Source organism: Phocoena sinus, chromosome 1 (genome assembly GCF_008692025.1).
Source record: "Phocoena sinus isolate mPhoSin1 chromosome 1, mPhoSin1.pri, whole genome shotgun sequence".
NCBI classification, from domain to species: domain Eukaryota; kingdom Metazoa; phylum Chordata; class Mammalia; order Artiodactyla; family Phocoenidae; genus Phocoena; species Phocoena sinus.
The window spans coordinates 115,914,808-115,934,459 of NC_045763.1; the positions used below are offsets into that span (position 1 = coordinate 115,914,808).

The 19,652-nt window shown below is 50.8% G+C and overlaps 1 protein-coding gene across 2 annotated transcripts in view; it reads left to right on the forward strand.

Annotated features, from left to right (window-relative positions):
- Positions 1-8,095: 8,095 nt before the first annotated feature.
- Positions 8,096-19,652, forward strand: part of KIRREL1 (kirre like nephrin family adhesion molecule 1) — a 103,164-nt gene continuing 91,607 nt past the window's right edge. The window contains exon 1 of one of the 2 annotated variants that reach the window (XM_032640434.1): positions 8,096-8,379. In XM_032640434.1, coding sequence (XP_032496325.1) covers positions 8,328-8,379 — 52 coding nt within the window. In that variant the 5' untranslated portion in view covers positions 8,096-8,327. The remainder of the gene's footprint in view (positions 8,380-19,652) is intronic. The other variant, XM_032640424.1, reaches the window with a different exon arrangement.

A 19,652-nucleotide genomic window follows, 5' to 3' on the forward strand; every position in this document is an offset into this window, starting at 1 on the left:
GGGGATGAGGGGGGCGGTTAGGGGCCAGGGTGGAAAAGAATATTGCAGGCAAGGGAACAGGGCATGTGGAGGCCCCAGTGAAGACAGATATGTGGCCAGTCCCAAAAACTCGGAGAAGCCTGTCAGAGCTGGAGTATAAGGGGCAAGAGGGAGTGTGGGAAGCAGAGGGCTGGAAGGCAAGACAGAGCCATCCCAGGCAGGCTCTTGTAGCTAATGGGAAGATTCTGAGTGTGATCCATAGGGCAACGGAGTCACCAGTGAGTTTTAAGTAGGGGAATTAGGTGGTTACATTTGAGCTTGAGAAAGACCACTGGGGCTGCAGACACACAGAACTGCAGAGAACAGAGCTGAACAGACACCGAGAGGCTGTTGCTGGTGGTCCAGGCAGGAGAGGCCATAGCATACGGACCAAGGTGTTGGCAGTGGAGACGGAAGGAAATGGACATAATTAATAACCACCAACAGGAACTGGAGACTGGTTAGCGCTGAATGCGGAGGAAGAAAGCAGTCAAGTACAGCAGGCCTTTGGTTTAAACAACAGGATGGAGGAGGGTGCCAGTCTTTTATTTTATTTTTTTAAATCGCATTACTGAGGGATGATTGATGTTCAAAATGCTGCACCTATTTAATGTATAGAACCTGGTGAGTTTGGAGGTAAGTATTCATCCACGAAACCATTGCCAATATCTGTGCCATAAACATATCCATCACCTGCAAAAGTTTCCTTTTGCCTCTTTTTATATATTATTATTTTATTTCGACATAAGATTTACTCTCATAGCGAATATTTGAGTACAGTAGAGCATCGTTGACTACAGGCAGTAATCTGCACAGTCGCTCTCTTGGATTGACTCCTTGTATAACTGAAACTTTGTGCCGTTTGACTAATACCTCCTCTTTCCCCCTCCCCGTCCCCTGGCAAACACCATCCTGCTCTCAGGTAGAGCCTCTTGAAGGACCCCCAGAGGAGGAGCCAGGTTTCTGCTGTTTTGTTCTTTTTCATTGGGGGCAAATTTTTCCTAGAGATTTACTTTCCCCTAGAACTAGTCCCAGAGCCTAGACTCGGGCTTTACATGGGGAGGACTTGGGGATGGGGCTGGAGGAAGCTGGAGGCTCAGGCATGAAGGCTGGTGGAGGAGGGGAACTGCCATGCCTGCCAGAAGAGGAGTAGGTGCCAGTGCCTTACTGCTGGCTGTGTCTCAGAGGCTGGAACAGAGGCACGGGAGGGACATTAAATCAACATTCTCCATCTGTCCAGTTAGGAAATGCCACCGAAACCAGCAGCCAGACCCTGCCTGTCAGCCACTGCTAGGCCCGTTCCCTGGCCCAGAAGCCGGGAAGCCAGTGGGTGCAGGGAGGAATACTGTGGCCTGGAGCATGGCTGTCTCATGTAGGAAGACCCACCATGTCATGTGCAGGGAGTAAGGAAATTGGTCCCAGACCCTGGCTCTCCGGAGGAATAGAAGCAGTTCTTAAACAGGGAGCATTTATAGAACACCCCTATATATGTCCTGATGGAACCCCTCAGCAGGCATCTCTAGGGAACGGCCTCTGCCTCCTTAGCAGAAACAAACATAAGATGACAATCCCATGGGGCTGTTAGAGCTAGAGGAAACTGAGGCCCAGAGAGGGGAGCTGTCTTATTTAAGGCCATATTTCAGACTTTGAAGATCCTAATTCTCAATACCCAATTCTAGGAAACTTTCCTTGATGTCTCCAAGCTAAGTTCAGTAACTAGTGTTCTGCACTCTTAAAGAAATGGGTATGTTTCTATCTCTGTACTTCCCAACTCAGTTGTAGCTATCTGTCAATCTTTCCCACTAGACTGCGGCTCCAGGAGAACAAGGGGTGTGTTTTATTCATCTTTGTGTCCTAAGTGCTTAGCCTAGTGCCTGGGCATAGAGTAAGCTTTCAATACATGTTTGTGAGATGATGAAATGGATGAATGGGTGAACAAGCTAATTAATTAATCTTAACCCAAACCCTTAGCAAGCCTCTGTTGGGGTTATTAGGACAGGAGTGACGTTTTTTTTTTTTTTGAGTGTTTTAAAAATTTTATTAGTTTTTAAGTTTAAATCATTTAACACTATTAATTTACCCTTTAAGCACAGCTTTGGCTATATCCTGTAAGTTTGTTTTTGTTTTTAACTGAAATATAGTTGATTTACAATGTTGTGTTAGTTTCTTAGTTTCTGGTGTACAGCAAAGTGAAAAAGTTATACATATATATATAAAGATAGATAGATATATAGATAGATAGATATACTCTTTTTCATATTCTTTTCCATTATGGTTTATTACAGGTTATTGAATATAGTTTCCTGTGCTATACAGTAGGAATGGGCCTGGGGTGCAGGGGTGGGAAAGTTGCTTATCCATTCTATACATAATAGTTTGTTTCTGCTAATCCCAAACTCCCAATCCTTCCCTTCTGGAGTGACATTGCTAAGGGTTGTGCTTTAAGGTAATGGCCCCCCTTATAATAAGGGTTAAGTAAGCCTAGCTCTATATTTCCATTCATGTGAACCTTATTCAACTTCACCCTTAAACTTACTATGATGTTCAATAACCTTAATACAACTTCAGCCCATAATCTTAGCTGCCAGCTTGAATGCAAACATAAACCACAATTCTCACAGCCAGACCTGATACTAAATAGACCTAACGATGGGTGGTTTTAGGTCTTCGAAGAAGCACTAGGGAATGCTAAAGATCAGGAGACTGTGGACTTGGGAGTAGGATCTAAGGGAACCAAAACCAAGGGCCAAAGGAAGATGAGAGACTCTCTCTTTCTCCATCGCATCCCCACCTTCTGCTCACTATAGTCTCTGATTCTCAGATACCTACAGGAGACCAGAGCTACATAATGATCAGAGCTGTTTGGACATGAGGGGTGCCTTTGCTGATAAAAGCACTTGGAATGGGCCTGGGGTGCAGGGGTGGGAAAGTAGAGTTAGCAAGGATCCTGGCCTAAGACACAAGAGGCCTCCCTGGGTTCTGGTGCCAGTCTTACTCTGACTATGACTTACTTTGTGACAGATCATTTCACCATCTCAAGGGGGAATGGACCTCATGTTGTCTGAGGCTCCATCTAGTTCTGGAGCTTGATGTTTGAGTCATGAGTTGATATTACTTTCCAATTTTTCCTGATTAAGTCTATTCCCCACTCTCTCCTCCTGCATACCCACTCCCCACCTCCCTGCCCCTGTCCAGGGCCCCTGAGTGCTGACTCTCTCCTCTCTTTCTCTGAGCTGATCTCCTCAACTGGGCTGCTCATTTGAAGCAGGAATCTTCCAATCCCTGTGAGCTGAGGCAATGAAATCCTCATTAAACCTAATAAGAGGTAACTGGTCCATTTAGCACAAGTTGTCTCCCCATGTCGGGATGTGAAGCACTGAGAAAGAGGGGGATGAAATGGGTGGGAGAGAATGGACCACAGCTGCTCGAAGGCAAGGCTGGTGCGTGGTCAACACACCCTGGGAGTCTGCCTTTGCCAAGGTCATTCTTTCTACTCCCCTGCCTCGGAGCAGCTTCAGCCTATCCAAACCTCTCCCCAGATATTTTGGACACTCATCCTCAGTAGACAGTCCCTTCTGGGGTCTGGCCTTTAGTCCTTTGCTTCAATAGCAGCACTGTTCCCTCAGATATCCTCTGACACCCAAACCCCATCCAAGGAGCCTGATTCCTTGGTCCACCATCCCCCAAGGGACCTGCTGCTCTTCTTTCTGCCCCCACTCCCACCCCTCGCAGTACAGATTTGAATCTCTCCCCATTGCCATTAAGAGACTCTGTCTCTACTCTGATCCTCATACATCTCAAAAGCTGGGCATCTTAAGGAAGAGGAGAACAAGAGAAAACAGACTGGTGTAGCAGCAGGAAAGCCCAAGGCCTGATATGTGGAAGGACTTACGCAGCCACCTGGGCTGTAAGACGCAAAAGTGGAGGAGGAATGAGGACAAGCCCCTCTGCTGGGAGGACTTGAGAAGAAGGGGTGACTCTCTCACTGCTCTGGGCTTCAGCCTCTGCAGCAGGGGGGAGGGACAGGGTGACCTCTGGCAGCCCCTCGCTCTCGGGGACTCAGGGTTTCCTTTATGGTCAGGATTATTTTCCAGGCTGAAAATCAGGATTTGGCCTTTCCCTTTTGTGTCTCTGGTAAGCAGCAGGAACACAATCCTCCGCCCCCTCTAGGGGGAAAAAGGACAATTTATCGAATTGTTCTGCTGTTCTCAGCCCTCATTGAGACAAAGAATTCATTTCCGTCTCTCAGGGTGGCTTCTCCTGCTGGTGGTCATAAATTGCCTCACTGCCGATCCCCTGATCTTCTGATCTCTTTGCTTTTGTGCTCAAAAAATTATTAATATTTCTCTTAACTCCATATACAACCTTTGGCTTCTTCTCTCCTTCCTTCTGGGTGACGTAGCATCCTTAGGGATTACTCCCTCTACCTCCACGCCCCGCACACTTCTCCCTGGGCAGGGCCCTGTGCATGGGGATGGAGACTAATCCAGCAGCCAGACCCGGCTAGCTTATTGGGTGCTCAGCACTGTTCTAAGAGCTGTATGGATATTGACCCATTTAATCCTCACAACCACCCCATAAAGTAAGTACTATTATTATCTCCGTTTTCAAATGAAGAAAGCAGGGATTAGAGAGGGGAGGTAAATAGGCTGCCCAAGGTCACACAGAAACTAAGGGGCAGAACCTGGATTAGGATCCCCTCGGGCTGGTTTCCATGCTCATGTACCTTGCTTTCCACTAGTCTGCTGCTTCTCTGATGGGGAGAGGGTGCCCAGCTTCTTCCTTGCCCTCGGGGAGCTCCAAGACCGAGAGGACATGCATAGCTCTTGCCCCAAAGGAGCCCCAAGTTAGATGGGGAGGCAGATATCCTGTCCTGGGGAGATATGTCTAGTCTGACAGACTTTGTTTCTGGGAGCATCCATCGGATACTAGGGACTCAGCCCCAGGATGCCCCCAGTTTGATGAGAGCTATGCGATTAAACTCGAGTAGACTCAGTTAATCCAATTAGAATTGTGAACATTCATTTGAGAGAGATGAGAATGGAGGAAAGTTAAGAGAGCTTAATTGGGGTTCTCACCAGAAGGAGGGGAGGGCAAAGCAGGATTGGCAATAAACGGAACTGCTGGTAGAGGGAAGAGGACACGGCGGGCACCTCATGGTGTGCGCCTTTGCTGAGGGTGATGCCTGGAAAGCAGGCGTTTGCTTAGCTCGGTGATTCTCAACCCTGGCTGCCCATCAGAATTACCTGGGGAGGTGTTTTAAAATCCTGATGCTTGGGGCTTCACCCAAGAACAATTAATCTTTGGGAGTGAGGCCAAGGTATGGTGATTTTTTTTTTTTTTTTTTGCGGTACACGGGCCTCTCACTGTTGCGGTGTCTCCCGTTGCGGAGCACAGGCTCCGGACGCGCAGGCTCAGCGGCCATGGCTCACGGGCCTAGCCGCTCCGCGGCATGTGGGATCTTCCCGGACCGGGGCACGAACCCGTGTCCCCTGCAACGGCAGGCAGACTATCAACCACTGCGCCACCAGGGAAGCCCTGCACTGGTGATTTTTAAAAGCCCCTCAGGAGATCCTAATACACAGCGGGTGTTGGGGACCCCTAGCTGGAGTTAGGGTCTTAAGCTCTGGCATCTGGGATATTGGCTTTTGTGGAGGGGATCCTGGAGAATTGTGTTTGCTATGAACAGAGCTGGTAGGAACTGGAGATTAAAGGCAGGGAGGGGGAAAGGGAAGTTAAGGGACCACGAGAGGGAAGTGAGATGACTGCTTTGGATGTTAAGGATCTGGAGAAATTTGGCTTCTCTGTTGCTAGGGTTTCTAGGTGAGATAAGAGGCCAAGGGGAAGGAAAACCTTTGATAAGCCAGTCCCTACTCACACTGAGAATCACCATCAAACCTGAATAGCAGAAGCTGGAAGGTGGGCAAGAAGCACTCACTATGCTAAGAATATTCTCTTCCCTCTCTCTGGGCTTTTACTTCTAAACATTTTCCTACATCATATCACCATGGGCCTCCTGTCCATGCAGAATGAAAAGGGGAAAAGGCTGTCTCACCGATAGTGCAAGAACATCCCTACCTCAGGACCCTTGTACTTGCTGTTTCCACCTACCTGATACCCAAACATCTGAATCTCTCAGTTCCTTCAGGTTTCTGCTTAAACATTACTTTAGCAGAGCAGCTTTCCCAGTAAGAGTAGCAATTTCTCCTTCCCTTCCACTCCCTATTCATTGTATCCTGCTTTATTTGTCTCTCGTAGTATTTACCACAACCTGGTGTATTCTATGATTTTTCTACTGCCTCTTCCTGCTCTGCAGAATGGAACACTCTGAAGGAGGGGCTTTGTTAAAAAAAATTTTTTTTTCATTGTTGTATCTCTAAGGCTTAGAATTTTGACTGGAACATAAGCGGTCACTGAATAAATATCTGTGGAATGCAAGATTAGTGGATGAGTAAATGAAAAGCCCTTGTGTGTCTGCACGTTGGTGTGTGGCTGTTTGTATGTATTTGTGATTATATTCCTATTTCTCTGGGTTAGGTATGCTCCTTATTTTTAAACTGTGTGTTTTCCCGTGCCCATGTGTTTTTGAACATATGGAGGACTCTCTGGGTCTATGCATGGTGTGCTTCTGAATGTGAGTTTGTGTGTGTTTCTGCCGGTGTTTCTGTGTCTTCTGTAGGTGGATGTGTCTGGACCCTTCAGCCTGGTGTCAGGATCTGCGGAAGGAAGAGGCGTTGTAACTGCTTCTCACCAGCAGAGGGCACCAAAGAGCCACGTGCCTTTGCTCAGGGCCCGAAATCCAGAAATCTTGGCGGGTAGTTAGGGACCCAGGAGACTTAGGATCCGGGAGGAAAGAAGTGGAGACCTCTCTGGACCAATACTGGGCTGTAAAGTTGTGCAATTTCTGTGCAGTTTCTGATATTTCTCCTCAACTCATTCCCTAGAACCCAGAGGTCGAGGCTCTCCCAATCCTGTGAGCAGAAGCACCCGGTTAGGGGCTGGGAGAGAGGCTGGTTGTCAAGCTGGGCTCTTTAAGAAAGAGAACCTCGTCGATCTCCAGGAATTCCTTCCCCTCCCAGTACCCAGATCCCTCAACCTCAAAGGATCTGAAACTCTGTGCTTGGAGATCCTCCTGTGGCTGCCCTCTCCTGGGCCTTTGGAAGTCCTCTAGTTGACTACTTTCTGGATGGGTAGATAGATGCCCAAGATGAACAAAGGAAGGAGTCAACTGCGCCTCTCCCCCACCAGCTGAGGACTCCAACACAGCCTGCTGTCATTGTGTGCTGGGTGAGGCCCCCCCTGGCAGGGGCCTCAGTCCGGTCCAGGAAGCAGCTGGAATTCTTCAGCTTTGGGTTTTGTAGGTGGGAAGAAAAGTGTATCCGTCCTCACCTCCAGCATTCATCAGTCAATTGAGAATTCCCAATTTGGGGGAAGTAGGGGTTAGATTCTGGGTGTGGAATTTACAAGAACAAAAAAAAAGGATTTTATCCTTTTTGATTCCATGAACAGCCACCTGCCAACCCCCTCCTCTCCCACACACCCAAACACACCCACTCACACACCCTTCCCCACCAGTCATCCCCTGGGCTAGAGGCTTGTCCTCAGCCCATGCCCCGCCTCCCCAATCTACTGCCTAGTTCCGTAGCCCGGGACCAGGGCTGTATATATAAATGAGAGGGAGGTGCGGGGGCAGGGGTCCAGCCGTCCCAGCTCCAGCGCCCGCTTCTGTCACGTTAGTCACCCCCTTTGCCCTCCACCGCTTTCTCTCTTGGCGCTCCGTCCATCTCAGTTCCAGCGAGGGGTGTGAGTGTGTGTGCGTGTGCGTGCGTGTGCGCGAGCAGTGGGGGGGCAGGAGGAGGGCTGTGGAGGGAGGCGCCGTCGGAGGGAGAGTAGACGTCAGGAGGAGGGACTGAGGAGGGAGAGAGAGGGAAGGAAGAGAAGGGGGGAGAAAGGGAGAGCAGAGATCGAAAGAGACCCAGAGAGATAAAGCTTGAGGCGAGAAATAGTAAAAGGCGGGGGGAGGGGGGAGGGGGGAGGAAGGAGGGGTGGAGAAGAGAGAAAGGGAGAGTGAGAGAGTGAGAGAGCGAGCGAGCGACGGGACCGGGAGGAAAGAGAAATAAAGAGGAGCGGAGGGAAGGGAAGTGAGTTTGCGCGCGTGAGTGAGTGTGCGTGTGCGTGTGAGTGTGCAGGGGCGGGCGCGGGCGGGCGGGGGGCGGGCTCCCGGGCTCCCCTCCTCCCCAGCCCGCTCGTCTCGCTCGCTCGCCAACTCCGGGCCCCAGCCGCGGGCGGGCGGACGGCGGGCGGACAGCATGCTGAGCCTCCTCGTTTGGATCCTCACTCTCTCCGATACTTTCTCCCAAGGTAAGGGCCCCCCCCACCCGCCCCGACCCCCGGCAGCCCGGGGAACACTGGGGGGCTCGGCGGCCCGCGGCCGGTCCCCCGGGGTCCGGACGCCACGAGGCGGGGGCTGGGTCCCGGCGCGGAGCCCTGGGGGAGGGGGCGCGGAGTAACGGGGGCTGGCGAGGAGGAGTTTGCCGTTGATTTGCCCAAGTTGTTTCCTCCGGCTGCGCGGGAGACCGGTGAATCGGGGCCGCGAGGGCCGGGGATCGGAGTGAAAAAGGGATCCGAACGCTCAAAGTCTTTTCCGGAGCCTCTGGCAGCCCTACCTACCTCCATCCTCCGAGGCCGGGAGTCAGGACGCCCGGGTCCTGGCCGGGGGAAGGCTGGGAAGAGAGTGGGATTTCAGATTCGGGGGTGGGAGGTGCGCGGAGAGCTGGGGGCCCAGGCTCCGGAAGATGCAGCTAAGGGAATCCTCGTCCTCCTTCCAGCCCAGCCCCTGGGAGGGCTGAGTCTGAGCGGCGGCTCCAGACTGCCTGGGGCTGCCCCCTTCAAAGGCAGGGAGCGGTGCCTCGGGGCCTCTGTGGGGATTCGAACCCCTGCCCGCGGAGGCTCCGGGTCGGGAGTGGAGTTCCAAAGGCAGCTCCGGGCCCGCTAGATATGGAAGGGGCCACTTGCGGGCGGGGCTCACACCCACGGGGGGTCAGGAAAGTGTTGATGTCGGGGCTTATTTGGGACTGGCAGGGGAGAGGCTGGGAGATGAGGGAGAGGCTGAGAGAGAGATGAGGATGTTAGTGTATCCTGAGGCTGGGCTGGGGGGCGGCGGGGGAACTGAAGAAACCAAGGGCCTGGACTTCAGCCCCGACTGGGGTCTGTGGGAGTGGATTCTTGTCTCCTGGGTCGGACTCTAAGGAAGATTTAATCCTGCTGAGCAAGCTCCCCCCACCCCCCCAAAATGGAGCTGACACACAGATGTTGACATACAAACACCAAAAACCAGCCATAGACACTGAGACAGACTATTCACCTACTGAGACAGACATACCCGCGAGCATCCCCCACACGGAGACAGACACATATACACAAAGACACTGACACATCTGAGGAAGACAGATTCCTCCCCCGTATCGGCACATGCGTGCACGTTCATGCACCCAAACATAACAAAACTCACAGACACAGTACATGTATGAGGCGGGCATTTACAAGGACACAACACGCGCGCACACACACACACACTGAAACCCTTCCAGGGATACCAACCCTCCAGCAAACAAAGAAACTTGAACAGATATTCATATAGGCAGACACTTACGGAGATGTACAGACCACAAAATGGAGGAGGTGGTCTCCTTTTTTTGGTGGGGGGTGGGATCTGGGAAGGGGGAAGTTAGCTTGGACCGAGCACCCTCAGGCATTGCCCTGCTCTCAGTTCCCTTCCAGGCCCGGTGGGTGTGTGTTTCGGGGTGGGGTGTTATGCTGGACCCCTCCCCTCCAATCCTGGCCAGGCGCCTCCCTGGCGCCGAAGCCAAAGCCTGACTGAGTTGCTGGGGGCGGGTCTGTCGATCCATCATTCCCCGTAGGGCATCCATGCCCCCCCCCCACCACACACACGCTTGGGATTTGGGAAGGGCGCACATCCGTGGTGTGAGAAGTGGTGCTGGGGGAAAGGAGGCCTGGCCCTGAGGTTGGCAGGCCCAGCCAGCCACTTGGCAGAAAGTTGGGAAGGTGACTTAAGTTCTGACTTTGTTCAGCCGGGCTGCTAGAGAAGGGGGAGATGGGGGAGGGCCCACGGCGGTGGGGGAGGGGTCAGCTGGGTCTGTACTGATCTGCGTTTGGCGCAAGCTTCTGTCTGCCCCTTTCCCCACAGCCCTCATGTGTCAGCAACGTGGATACAAACGAGCTTCAAGGAACAAAAGCTGCAGTTAGCAAACAGGAGAGGCATGTGGATTGAATTGGGACAGAAACGGTCCGAGAGAAGTGTGTTGTGTGCCTTTCTCCCTTTAGAAAGGGGGGGGGAGGGGTTAGGGGTTAGCTGAGCTCCCATCGCCCATCCTCCAGCGTGGGTGAAAGCAAGACCTGATGAAAGTGTGCCAAAGTATTTGGGATGGGGGAGGGGTTACCAAAGGGAAATAAAAGGGAGAGGATAGAACGGAGGGGAGAGGAAGTCACTCCTGAGTGTTCCTGGGAAGCTGAGCAAGGACTGGGGAGGAGGCAGGGCGGGAAGGAGTGCGGATCTGGGGCTCTTCAGGGTGGGGGAAGGCGGCAGGACCTCTCTCCTCAGCCTCCATCCTTAGAAAGAAAGAGTTGTAGGCAGGGACTGGGCCAGTGGTAGGGGAAACCAAGGTGGGGATTGCCAGGGGCTTGAGGGAGGGTGGAGAGAAGGTGGGAGGAGAAGGCAGTTGAATTGAGGGGAGTGGAGAGGAGAGGGGAAGGGGACGTTCAGCCTAGGCAGAGAAATAAAAATAACGTTTTAAAGAATTTCAATGGGCTTCATCAATCTTCATTTTTCACTAAATAATTTTCTGTATCTTATCTAAATGAAAACCATTATCCTTCCCCCTGTTTCCACCATGCGCTGGCTCCTCAGACTGATTGCACCGAAAATTGAAATATTTATTCATTTTCTGGGAGATTTTCTCACTCCCCAGTCTCAGGGAGGAGAAATTGAAAAAGAAAGATTATAGCTAATCAGAGCAATGTGGGATGACAGGCTGGCCCAGGGTGGGAGCTGCCCAAGGGAGGGTGGAGGTGAAGGTAGGGGGAAAATCTGTCCCCCCAGCCCCCAGAGTCCCCTGGGCATCCCTGCCACTGCTTGGCAGGGCGGTGAGGAGCGAAGGGAAGAGGGCCTCCTAAATTCCCAGTATTCAGCTGCCGAGTACAGCTACATCCTGCCAGAGAACAAGAGTCTGGAAGAAAAGAGTAGCTGGGAATGGACTCTCTCCTCCCTGTGCCACCCCCACCCCCCACAGATGTCCCACCCTTCTAGCCCAAAGCAGGATCTTGAGGTTGGGGAAGAGGCAGGGAGTGACATGGCAGAAATCAGGATACCAGGTCCCTCTCCTTGACCTTCTTTTTTTTTATATATATAAAGTTATTTATTTTATTTATTTATCTTTGGCTGCGTTGGGTCTTCGTTGTTGTGCGCGGGCTTTCTCCAGTTGCGGCGAGCGGGGGCTACTCGTCATTGCGGTGCGCGGGCTTCTCATTGCAGTGGCTTCTCTTGTTGCGGAACACGGGCTCTAGGTGTGCAGGCTTCAGCGGTTGTGGCTTGCGGGCTCCAGAGCACAGGCTCAGTAGTTGTTGCGCGCGGGCTTAGCTGCTCCGCGGCATGTGGGATCTTGTACCAGGGCTCGAACCCGTGTCCCCTGGGTTGGCAGGCAGGTTCTTAACCACTGCGCCACCAAGGAAGCCCTTCTTGACTTTCCTGATGGGACTTCGCCTCAGGCCCAAAGGGAGGGTGTGAACCCAGTATTTAGTGCCTGGAATTACCTCTGGCTAAGCTCTGGACCCCAGAAGACCCTGGATCAGGAGGCGGAGGCATCTAGGTCCTCCCACCTTCTGCTGGCTGCATGGTTGGTTGTCTTGCTCTGCCTTTGGTTCTCTGATGGGGTGAGGATGAGGAAGCCCAGCCTTGTCCCCGGCTCTTACCCCCTTGACTTGAGAACCAAGTGCTCTGATGGAAGCTCTTGTAAGACCCTCTTTATATCCTCGGAGACCAAATCTTAATTTCTCTTTTATCCTTTCAGTTTCTGACACAGTGCTACACACTCGCTTGGTAAGTGCCCTTAAATATCTGATCAATTGATTGATTTGATGAGAGTGCTACGATGTTGGAAGAAGACAGTATTAAAGGGTGCTTAAATCACAGACCCCTGTCCAGCTCCCTGGCTAAACACCCTCCCCCTTGGCCACTGGGTAGTTGTGTTGGCTTGAACAAGGTATGTGCCTTCTCTGTGCCTCAGTTTGCTCATCTGGAAAGTAAGGTGAGGAATAACATTTCATAGGGTGTCGATGGCAGTTAAATATGTTAGTCCGTGTAAGGTGCATGGAACAGTGTCTGGCACAGAGAGATGTGCTCAGTAAGTGCTTCTGTTATGACTTTGTGGCTGGACATAGGAAGCCGAGTTGTTTGCTTCCTTTCCAGCTCTCCTTATGATTCTCTTTTTGTTTTCTTGCTCCAGCTGCCCAGATGTTTTGTCCTGGGCTTCAGTACCTCTGCTTTGTATCTCTCATGGAGGGAACTGGGTTGTAGAGGTTCCAGAAGGGGAAGCTGACCAGCCTTCCCCTGGTTGGAGACCTCAGGAAAGCTCTGGAGAAGGAGAGGACCAAGTGGAAGAGGTCGGCGTTCTAGTGAGAAGGAGCTAGAGCTCTTGGGAGAGATGAGGAACACTAGCCCCGAGGTGGCAGCATTTCAGAGTCTGGAAATAATACAGATCATTTATTGAGCCCTTGTGCTAACTACTTGATATGCATTATCTAATTTAATCTGTACAACAGCCCCCTGAGATTGGCTCTGTAATTATCCCCATTTCATGGATGAGAAATCAAGGTTTAGACAGGTTAGGTATCTCGATGGTAGCTGGGGGAACCAACCCACCTCAAATCCTGCGCCCCTCCCCTTTGCCTGGGATTCCACATGCCAGCAGGGACAGATGCTGGGCTAGGACAGGGTCTTTCCTGATCCAGAGCCAAAGGAGAACTAAGAGGAAAAGGGAATGAGTGCTCATAAATGGAAACTCACTCAAATTTTAAAAATCATCCTTTAGGGCTTCCCTGGTGGCGCAGTGGTTGAGAGTCCGCCTGCCGATGCAGGGGACGCGGGGTCGTGCCCCAGTCCGGGAAGATCCCACATGCCGTGGAGCGGCTGGGCCCGTGAGCCATGGCCGCTGAGCCTGCGCGTCCGGAGCCTGTGCTCCGCAACGGGAGAGGCCACAACAGTGAGAGGCCCGCGTACCGCAAAAAACAAACAAACAACAACAAAAAAAAAAATCATCCTTTATTCTGAGATTCTGTCCTTCTACGTTTTTGGGTGTTGAATGGTTTTTCTTTGATGATATGACAGTGCCCATAAATGACGTTTTTTAAAAGCCCTTTACTTGGCAAATCTGAAGGTTTGCAACCTGTGTTTGTTTCTAAGATTAGACACAGCGTTACAGGTCCAGGAGCTACAAACTTGGGCACTACCCCTGTACCATGCAAGGCTGACTCCTGGAGAATCGTGGCGAGGCAAGAGGTGGAGTGCTGAGTGGGGACCTGGGGAGAAAACCAGGACAGTCAGCTTCCAATTCAGCGCAGTCCCTGGCAGACACAGAGGCTGGGATCTGGTGTTCCCATCTGCTTTGGGAAGCCCTGCCTGCCCTAGAGTGGGGCAGAGTGACTGTAGGAGGTGGGCTCCCTACCAAAGTGTCAAAATTACTTCTTCTTGAATCCCTACTGTGTGCTCTTCACATTCATCATTCTTTATTCCTTTTAACAACGACCTTGTGAAGATAACATTACCCCTATTTTATAGATGAGGAGACAAAAGCTGAGTTTAATTAACTTGCTTAAGGCCATCCCTGGGGTATTAGATCCCCGATTTCAACTCTTCGTCTTACTACAAAGCCAGGCTGCCTCCACGTCTGAGCCACCTGTGCAAGTGCCTCCTTTCAGTTGAGGCAGCTGTGGAGGGGAGAAGGGGCCTTCTTCCTTCTCCTCTTCCCCACGGTGATGGACAGGCTTCTCCTGGTACCTTGCTCAGCCTTCTCCCCCAGGGCTCAGCCCATCACACCTAGCGCATATCCATCTTGTTGCTTTGCTCTGAGGGTCATCTGTTTTACTCAGTGGGGATGGGAACTCCTTGTCTGTCAGGAGAAGGAGGTTAGTAAAGCCCCCTTTCTTCCCACCTGTAGAGTCTTTTTAACTTTGTACTTGTATAGCACTTTCCAATTTTAGCAACTTTTTCACATGTACAATCTCATTTAATAGAGATACTGTGATTGTCTTGTGATACAGACAGTGTAGTTATTACTTCTCCATTTAACAGATGAGAAAACAGAGTCCTAGAGAGTTGAAATGACTTGCTAAGGGGGAGGTTGGGCTGGAGGGAAGGGATGGGGGCAAATTCCTCCATCACCCCGATTTTGGGGGACTGTTTCCAGCTAAGGGTAGGGAAATTCCTCTCACGTGCCCAGGGCTGAGAAAGCTGTGCCCCTTCCCGACCTACCACCTCCTGCCTGGTTTCTTTTCAAGGCCTCCAGACCACTTTACTTGGCCACGTCCTGGAGGATGCTTTGACCTGGAGAGGGCTGGTGTAGGGGTTGGAGGAGGCAGTGGTCAGCAGTGGGGGAGAAAGAGGCTGCCACGTCCTTGGTCCTCGATGCTGAAATGCAGCATCAAGGAGAGGCTGTCTCAGGAGTCAGGAAACAGAATGAGTTCATTCCAAGTGAGAGAGAAGGCTGTTCACTTTTGTGGAGGACGTACTTTGTGTTTTATGTGCATTAGTAACTCATTTAATACTAACACTAATCTGTTAAATGCAGGAGTCATTATCCCCATTTTGTGGTGGACAAAGAGAGACTCAAAGATGTTAAGCAGATCGGCCAACGTGATACATCTTAGAAGTGACAGAGCCAGGACTAGATCCCAAGCAGGGAAGTTGGAGTGGGGGGGGGGCGGCATGATTCCCAGAAGGAAGCCCCTGAAGATGGTCATATCCACCTCTTCCACATCGCTGCTGCACGCAAGTCTCCCTGCACAGTGTGTGTGCCCACATGCACGCGCATGGGTTCCCACGTGGCCTCCTGTGCACTCATACACGCAGCCATTTCTCATCCCCATCATGTACCTATGGACAGGTATCTCTGGCTTTCCCCTGGTCCTTCCATTCACCAGAACAACACTGCCATGTTTCTGTGTACCATTCCCCTTCCAGCTATGGCAGGCATCCTTTGAAGAGTCTTTGAAGGCACTCATTTTTGTCTTGTCTCACGTGCTCTGAAGATATACACACTACAAGGTTAAGAAAGTTAGAACGCTTGGGTTCCTCATTCTGTGATTCTGGTCTCTCTCCATCCTGCGACTCTGGTCTCTCTCCATCCTGCAACCCCAGCTCTTACACTTTCCCACTACTGATTCACAGACAATGCAACCTGATAGGGTTCTTTGAGCTCCCAGGATGAAAGCTGTTCTAGCTCCCAGACATTGCCAAAGATCACATTTTTCTTTCTTTTTCCATCCCACTCTCCCACACCCCCCATCAGCTCTCTCCAAACTCCCAGTTTCTCCCCCTCCACATTTAATTTCTCCAGCAACTTTTATTAACCTCCGTAGCCTCTGGGAGCTGAAGCCTCATTCCTCTCTGCCCTCCTTGAGTCCATTTAACAAAATTGGGATCATATTGAAATAAATGTGCCTTGTAGCCAGCCAGCCTCCTTAGGATTAAGGGTCTTAAATCCAGGGTGGAACTCTCTAGTACTCCCTAGCAAATTCCATTAGTTTCCCAGGAGATGCTGCTGCTGCTGCTTCATTCCTCTGGAGGTCTGGCTCTGGGAAGGTGATGGGAGAAACTCCCAGAAGGCCACGGGGACTGGGTTTTGAGGTAGGGAAGGGACAGCAGGGACCTGAGTGCTCTGTGCCTGGAGGGTAGTCCCTGGAGGCTGCCCCACTCCAGGCCAGATTCGGAATCATACATTCCTCTTCCAGACTGGCCCTTTGATGCTTTTCTTCTCTGCCTCTTATTTCCTTCTGAAGCAATATGAGGAGTCCATCCTCACTGGAAGATGTGTGGGAAGAGAGTAAGGACTCAGTCCCTTCATCCCACAGAAATGTGTTGTGTACTTATACTATGTGCCAGGCAACAGTGCTGCAAAAAGAATAAAATACCGTCCTTGCCTTTAAGGGTCTCACTTTGTGATTTAGGTGCAAATGTTACTTAGCTTCGGTAGGTCTCAGTTTACTCTTCCATAAAATGGGGAGAATTAATTTTTTTTTTTTCAAATCAGCAAATGGATATTTCTATATATAAAACATACTGGTAGGCGTTATGAGGAATTAAAAAAAAAAACCCACAAAATTGTATGGTCCCTTCCCTCCAAGAAGCTAAGATGCGCATACATATGCAAAGATTCCAGGTGATGCTAGGCTGGGTGTAGTTGGTGTCAGGACAGCAGTGTGCGCAGTCAGAGCTGGGGAGTTTGCTGTGGGCTGAAGAGGCCAGGAAAGGCTCCATGGAGGAAGTGGGTCTAAGGATGGACAGGATGTGGCTGTGGCAGGAAGAGGGAGAGCATTACCAGACCGACTGAACTTCCCGAGTCAAGGTGTGGCTACTGGAATGTGCAGGGTCCATTGAGGCTGGTGGCAGCTCAGGATTTGGGTCAGGGCAAAATAATGGAGGTGATCCAGAACAGTAGACTGTGGCCTGACCCAAGAAGGCCTTGAAAAGCCAGGCCAGAGACTGTCCTGTAAGAAGTGGGGAGCCAGGGATTTCTGTTTCTGAAGCACAGGAAGTGTTAAAAACCCGTGTGATCCCTACCTCATTCCTCACCAAACCCTCCTCTCCTCTTAAACTCCCCTTCCGCTGCTATAGAGATCTGCAGCCCATTCAACTGGAAAAAAAAAAAAAAAAAAAAAAAAGGTGAAATGGGCAGATGATCAGAGTTTAACCAGAGAGAAGTGAGCAGAGAACCTTAGAGAAAATCAGCTCTGCCTTGGGAAGTTTCAGGTCTGTGACCTGAGTTGGGGAGGCTTTGGAATGTTGAGAAGATCTCTTTTTCTCTGTGAATCCTCAGGTATATGATAAAGATGCCCGGAGACAGAGCTCAGTGGAGAGCCCTGAAGCTTGGTGGATACCTAGGCTCTTTGTCACATGTTCCCTGGGCGCTTAGGCTGGGTCTGCACTGCCCAGAGTCTAGGGGAACCACCTGGTTCCATCAGAGGGCCAATCTGGATTTAGTCCCTGCAGGGTCAATCCTGGGCCGTTTCCTCTGGTCAGTGGCCAGAGATGTGTGTGCACTTGGGGGTTGAGCCTAGAGATTCTTAAAACCTCTGCAAGGAAGCCAGGTCTGGTTTTTCAAATGGAAACCTTTGAAGAAGATTCCTGCTAGGGTGGTGAGTGCCTGTGTTCAGCTAAGCCAGTGTGCTTTTAATGGCTGGGCTGGGCCAGGCACTCAGCTAGGCACTGGAGGTACAAAGGTAAGTGAGATTTGGTCCCTGTCCTTGAGGCACGCTGGGGCGGGTGTGGGAGAAGGATGTATAAGCACATATTGACAATACTATAAGATACACATTGGGAGAGAGGTATGTGAAAAATGCTGAAGTCTAGCTGTCGGAGAGGGGGGAGTGGAGGAGGCAGCCTGGCAGGGGGAGGGCACAGCCACAGACGTGAGGCTCTGGGGCTGCGCTGGAGCCTCTGGAATGCAGCGCCACTCAAGATATCCCGGCTCTGGACAATCCCTGATTGTGCCCCCTGCTCCGGATGGAAGGAGCTGAGGAATCCGAAGGAGTGAGCAAGGTCCCTCCCAAGGATTATGATTTCCAGGAACAAAGGCAGTTTATATAAAGCGCCCTTTCCCCAAATCTCCAACCTCATGTGTCCAGTTCCCTTTCCCCACCCCAGCTCCCACCCAATTGAGCTGATTTCTAAATTAACTTTGTCCTTGTAATCTGCTTAGCTGAGTTTTTTTTCTTTTCTTTTCTTTTCTTTTTTCCCTCCTTCCTGAATTCTCCCAGGAACAGCCTGGGGCCCTGCTCGCTCCATTACCCAGCATTGTCAAGCCATGAGGTGCTTTTAACTGCTCTTACCATTCGACTCTCTTAACTGGGAGGTTATTAAAAGGAAGGAAGCTGAGATGGGCAGATGGGGGCAGAGAGAGAGAGAGACACAAGGGAGAGGGAGAAGGCGGGCTGACAGGGTGGAGCCCCAGAGAGGAGTTGGGGTTTTCTTCATCTTGATTCCCTAGTCATCCAGTGGACTCCTGGATTTTAATCCCAAACCCTGAGCAATTGACATGCTGCTTGCTCTATGCCTCAGTCCCTACCTCCCTGGAAATCTACTAGCTTGACCTCACTGTGAGATGGGATGGGGGGACTCCCAGAGGTCCCTGCAGCCCGCTCCCTCTTTGCCCACCTCTCCCACACACATACTCCTGCTACCAGTGCTATCAACTCTCCAGCCTCCACCCCCAAGTCAGCTACTGCCTGGATGATGTTTGATCCTAGACTAATGTGCCTATCACCCCGCACACATCTGGGAATTCTTCCCTTACTAGGCCGTGGGTGAAGTGAGAATACAAAATCATCTTAATGTCTGTTTGAGCCAAATATAATTAGAAAGGAAAATCTGACTTGGCAAAAAAAAAAAAATCGAATGCATTGCAAAGCTAAGTTAAAACGACTTCTGTATTATTTGCACTGCTGCTGCTCTCCATTTGTGCAGAAAATTGAGAGGGGAGCCTGTAAAGCCTGTATGTAAGGGGTTTGGTTGGTGCACGTTGCCTTTGGTTTCATACCAGGGTCATGTCATAAGACTAGTCTCTTTTAACACACCTTTGGAGTTGGATAACCCCTCAAGTGCCCTGGGACCTCCTTACCAGAGGGCCTATGGGAAAGCCAGACTTGCCCAGAGGGGCTGCCGCCCGTGTGATCAAGACCAAGTCATTTCACTAGAGCCTCAGTTTTCTCATCTATAAAATGGAGACAGTAATACCTACCTCAGAGGGTCGCTATGAGGATTGAATGAAGGAATCTATGTTAAGAAATGGGACTTGGAACACAGCTGGTATTCAGTAAATCATATTGCACAGTTCCGGCTCTTTATAACTCATAGTCCAAGGCAGATCTGAGGAGAGCAGACGGTGGGATGAGTGAAGAACAAATAATGGTGCAAAGACAGGTGAGTCTCTGTGAACTGTGCCAGTGATGGTGGTAATCCCTGAATTTATGGTTTCTGGAATGCAGTGCGGTGGGACTTTTGAGATGGTAGCAAAGTCTAATGGAAAGCTCCCTGCTTTAGAGTTAGGTCTGAGTCCTGGCTCTGAAGATTCAGTGGTCTCTTCACCTTCGTGAGCCTTAGTCTCCTCAGCGTTAAATGGAGCGATAGCAACCACAGCCACTTACCTCTTACTTGAAGCCCTGGGAAAGCATCTGGCAATGCACAGCAAGCATGACCAGAAGGTTTGTCGCGCCACAAGATTTCAACTCAGTGTGTTAGAACAATGATTCTCAAACTTTAACAAGCTTATGAAACACCTGGGGATCTAGTTAAAAAGTGCAGATTCTGATGTGGAAGATCTGGGGTCAGGTGGAGTTTTTTAAAA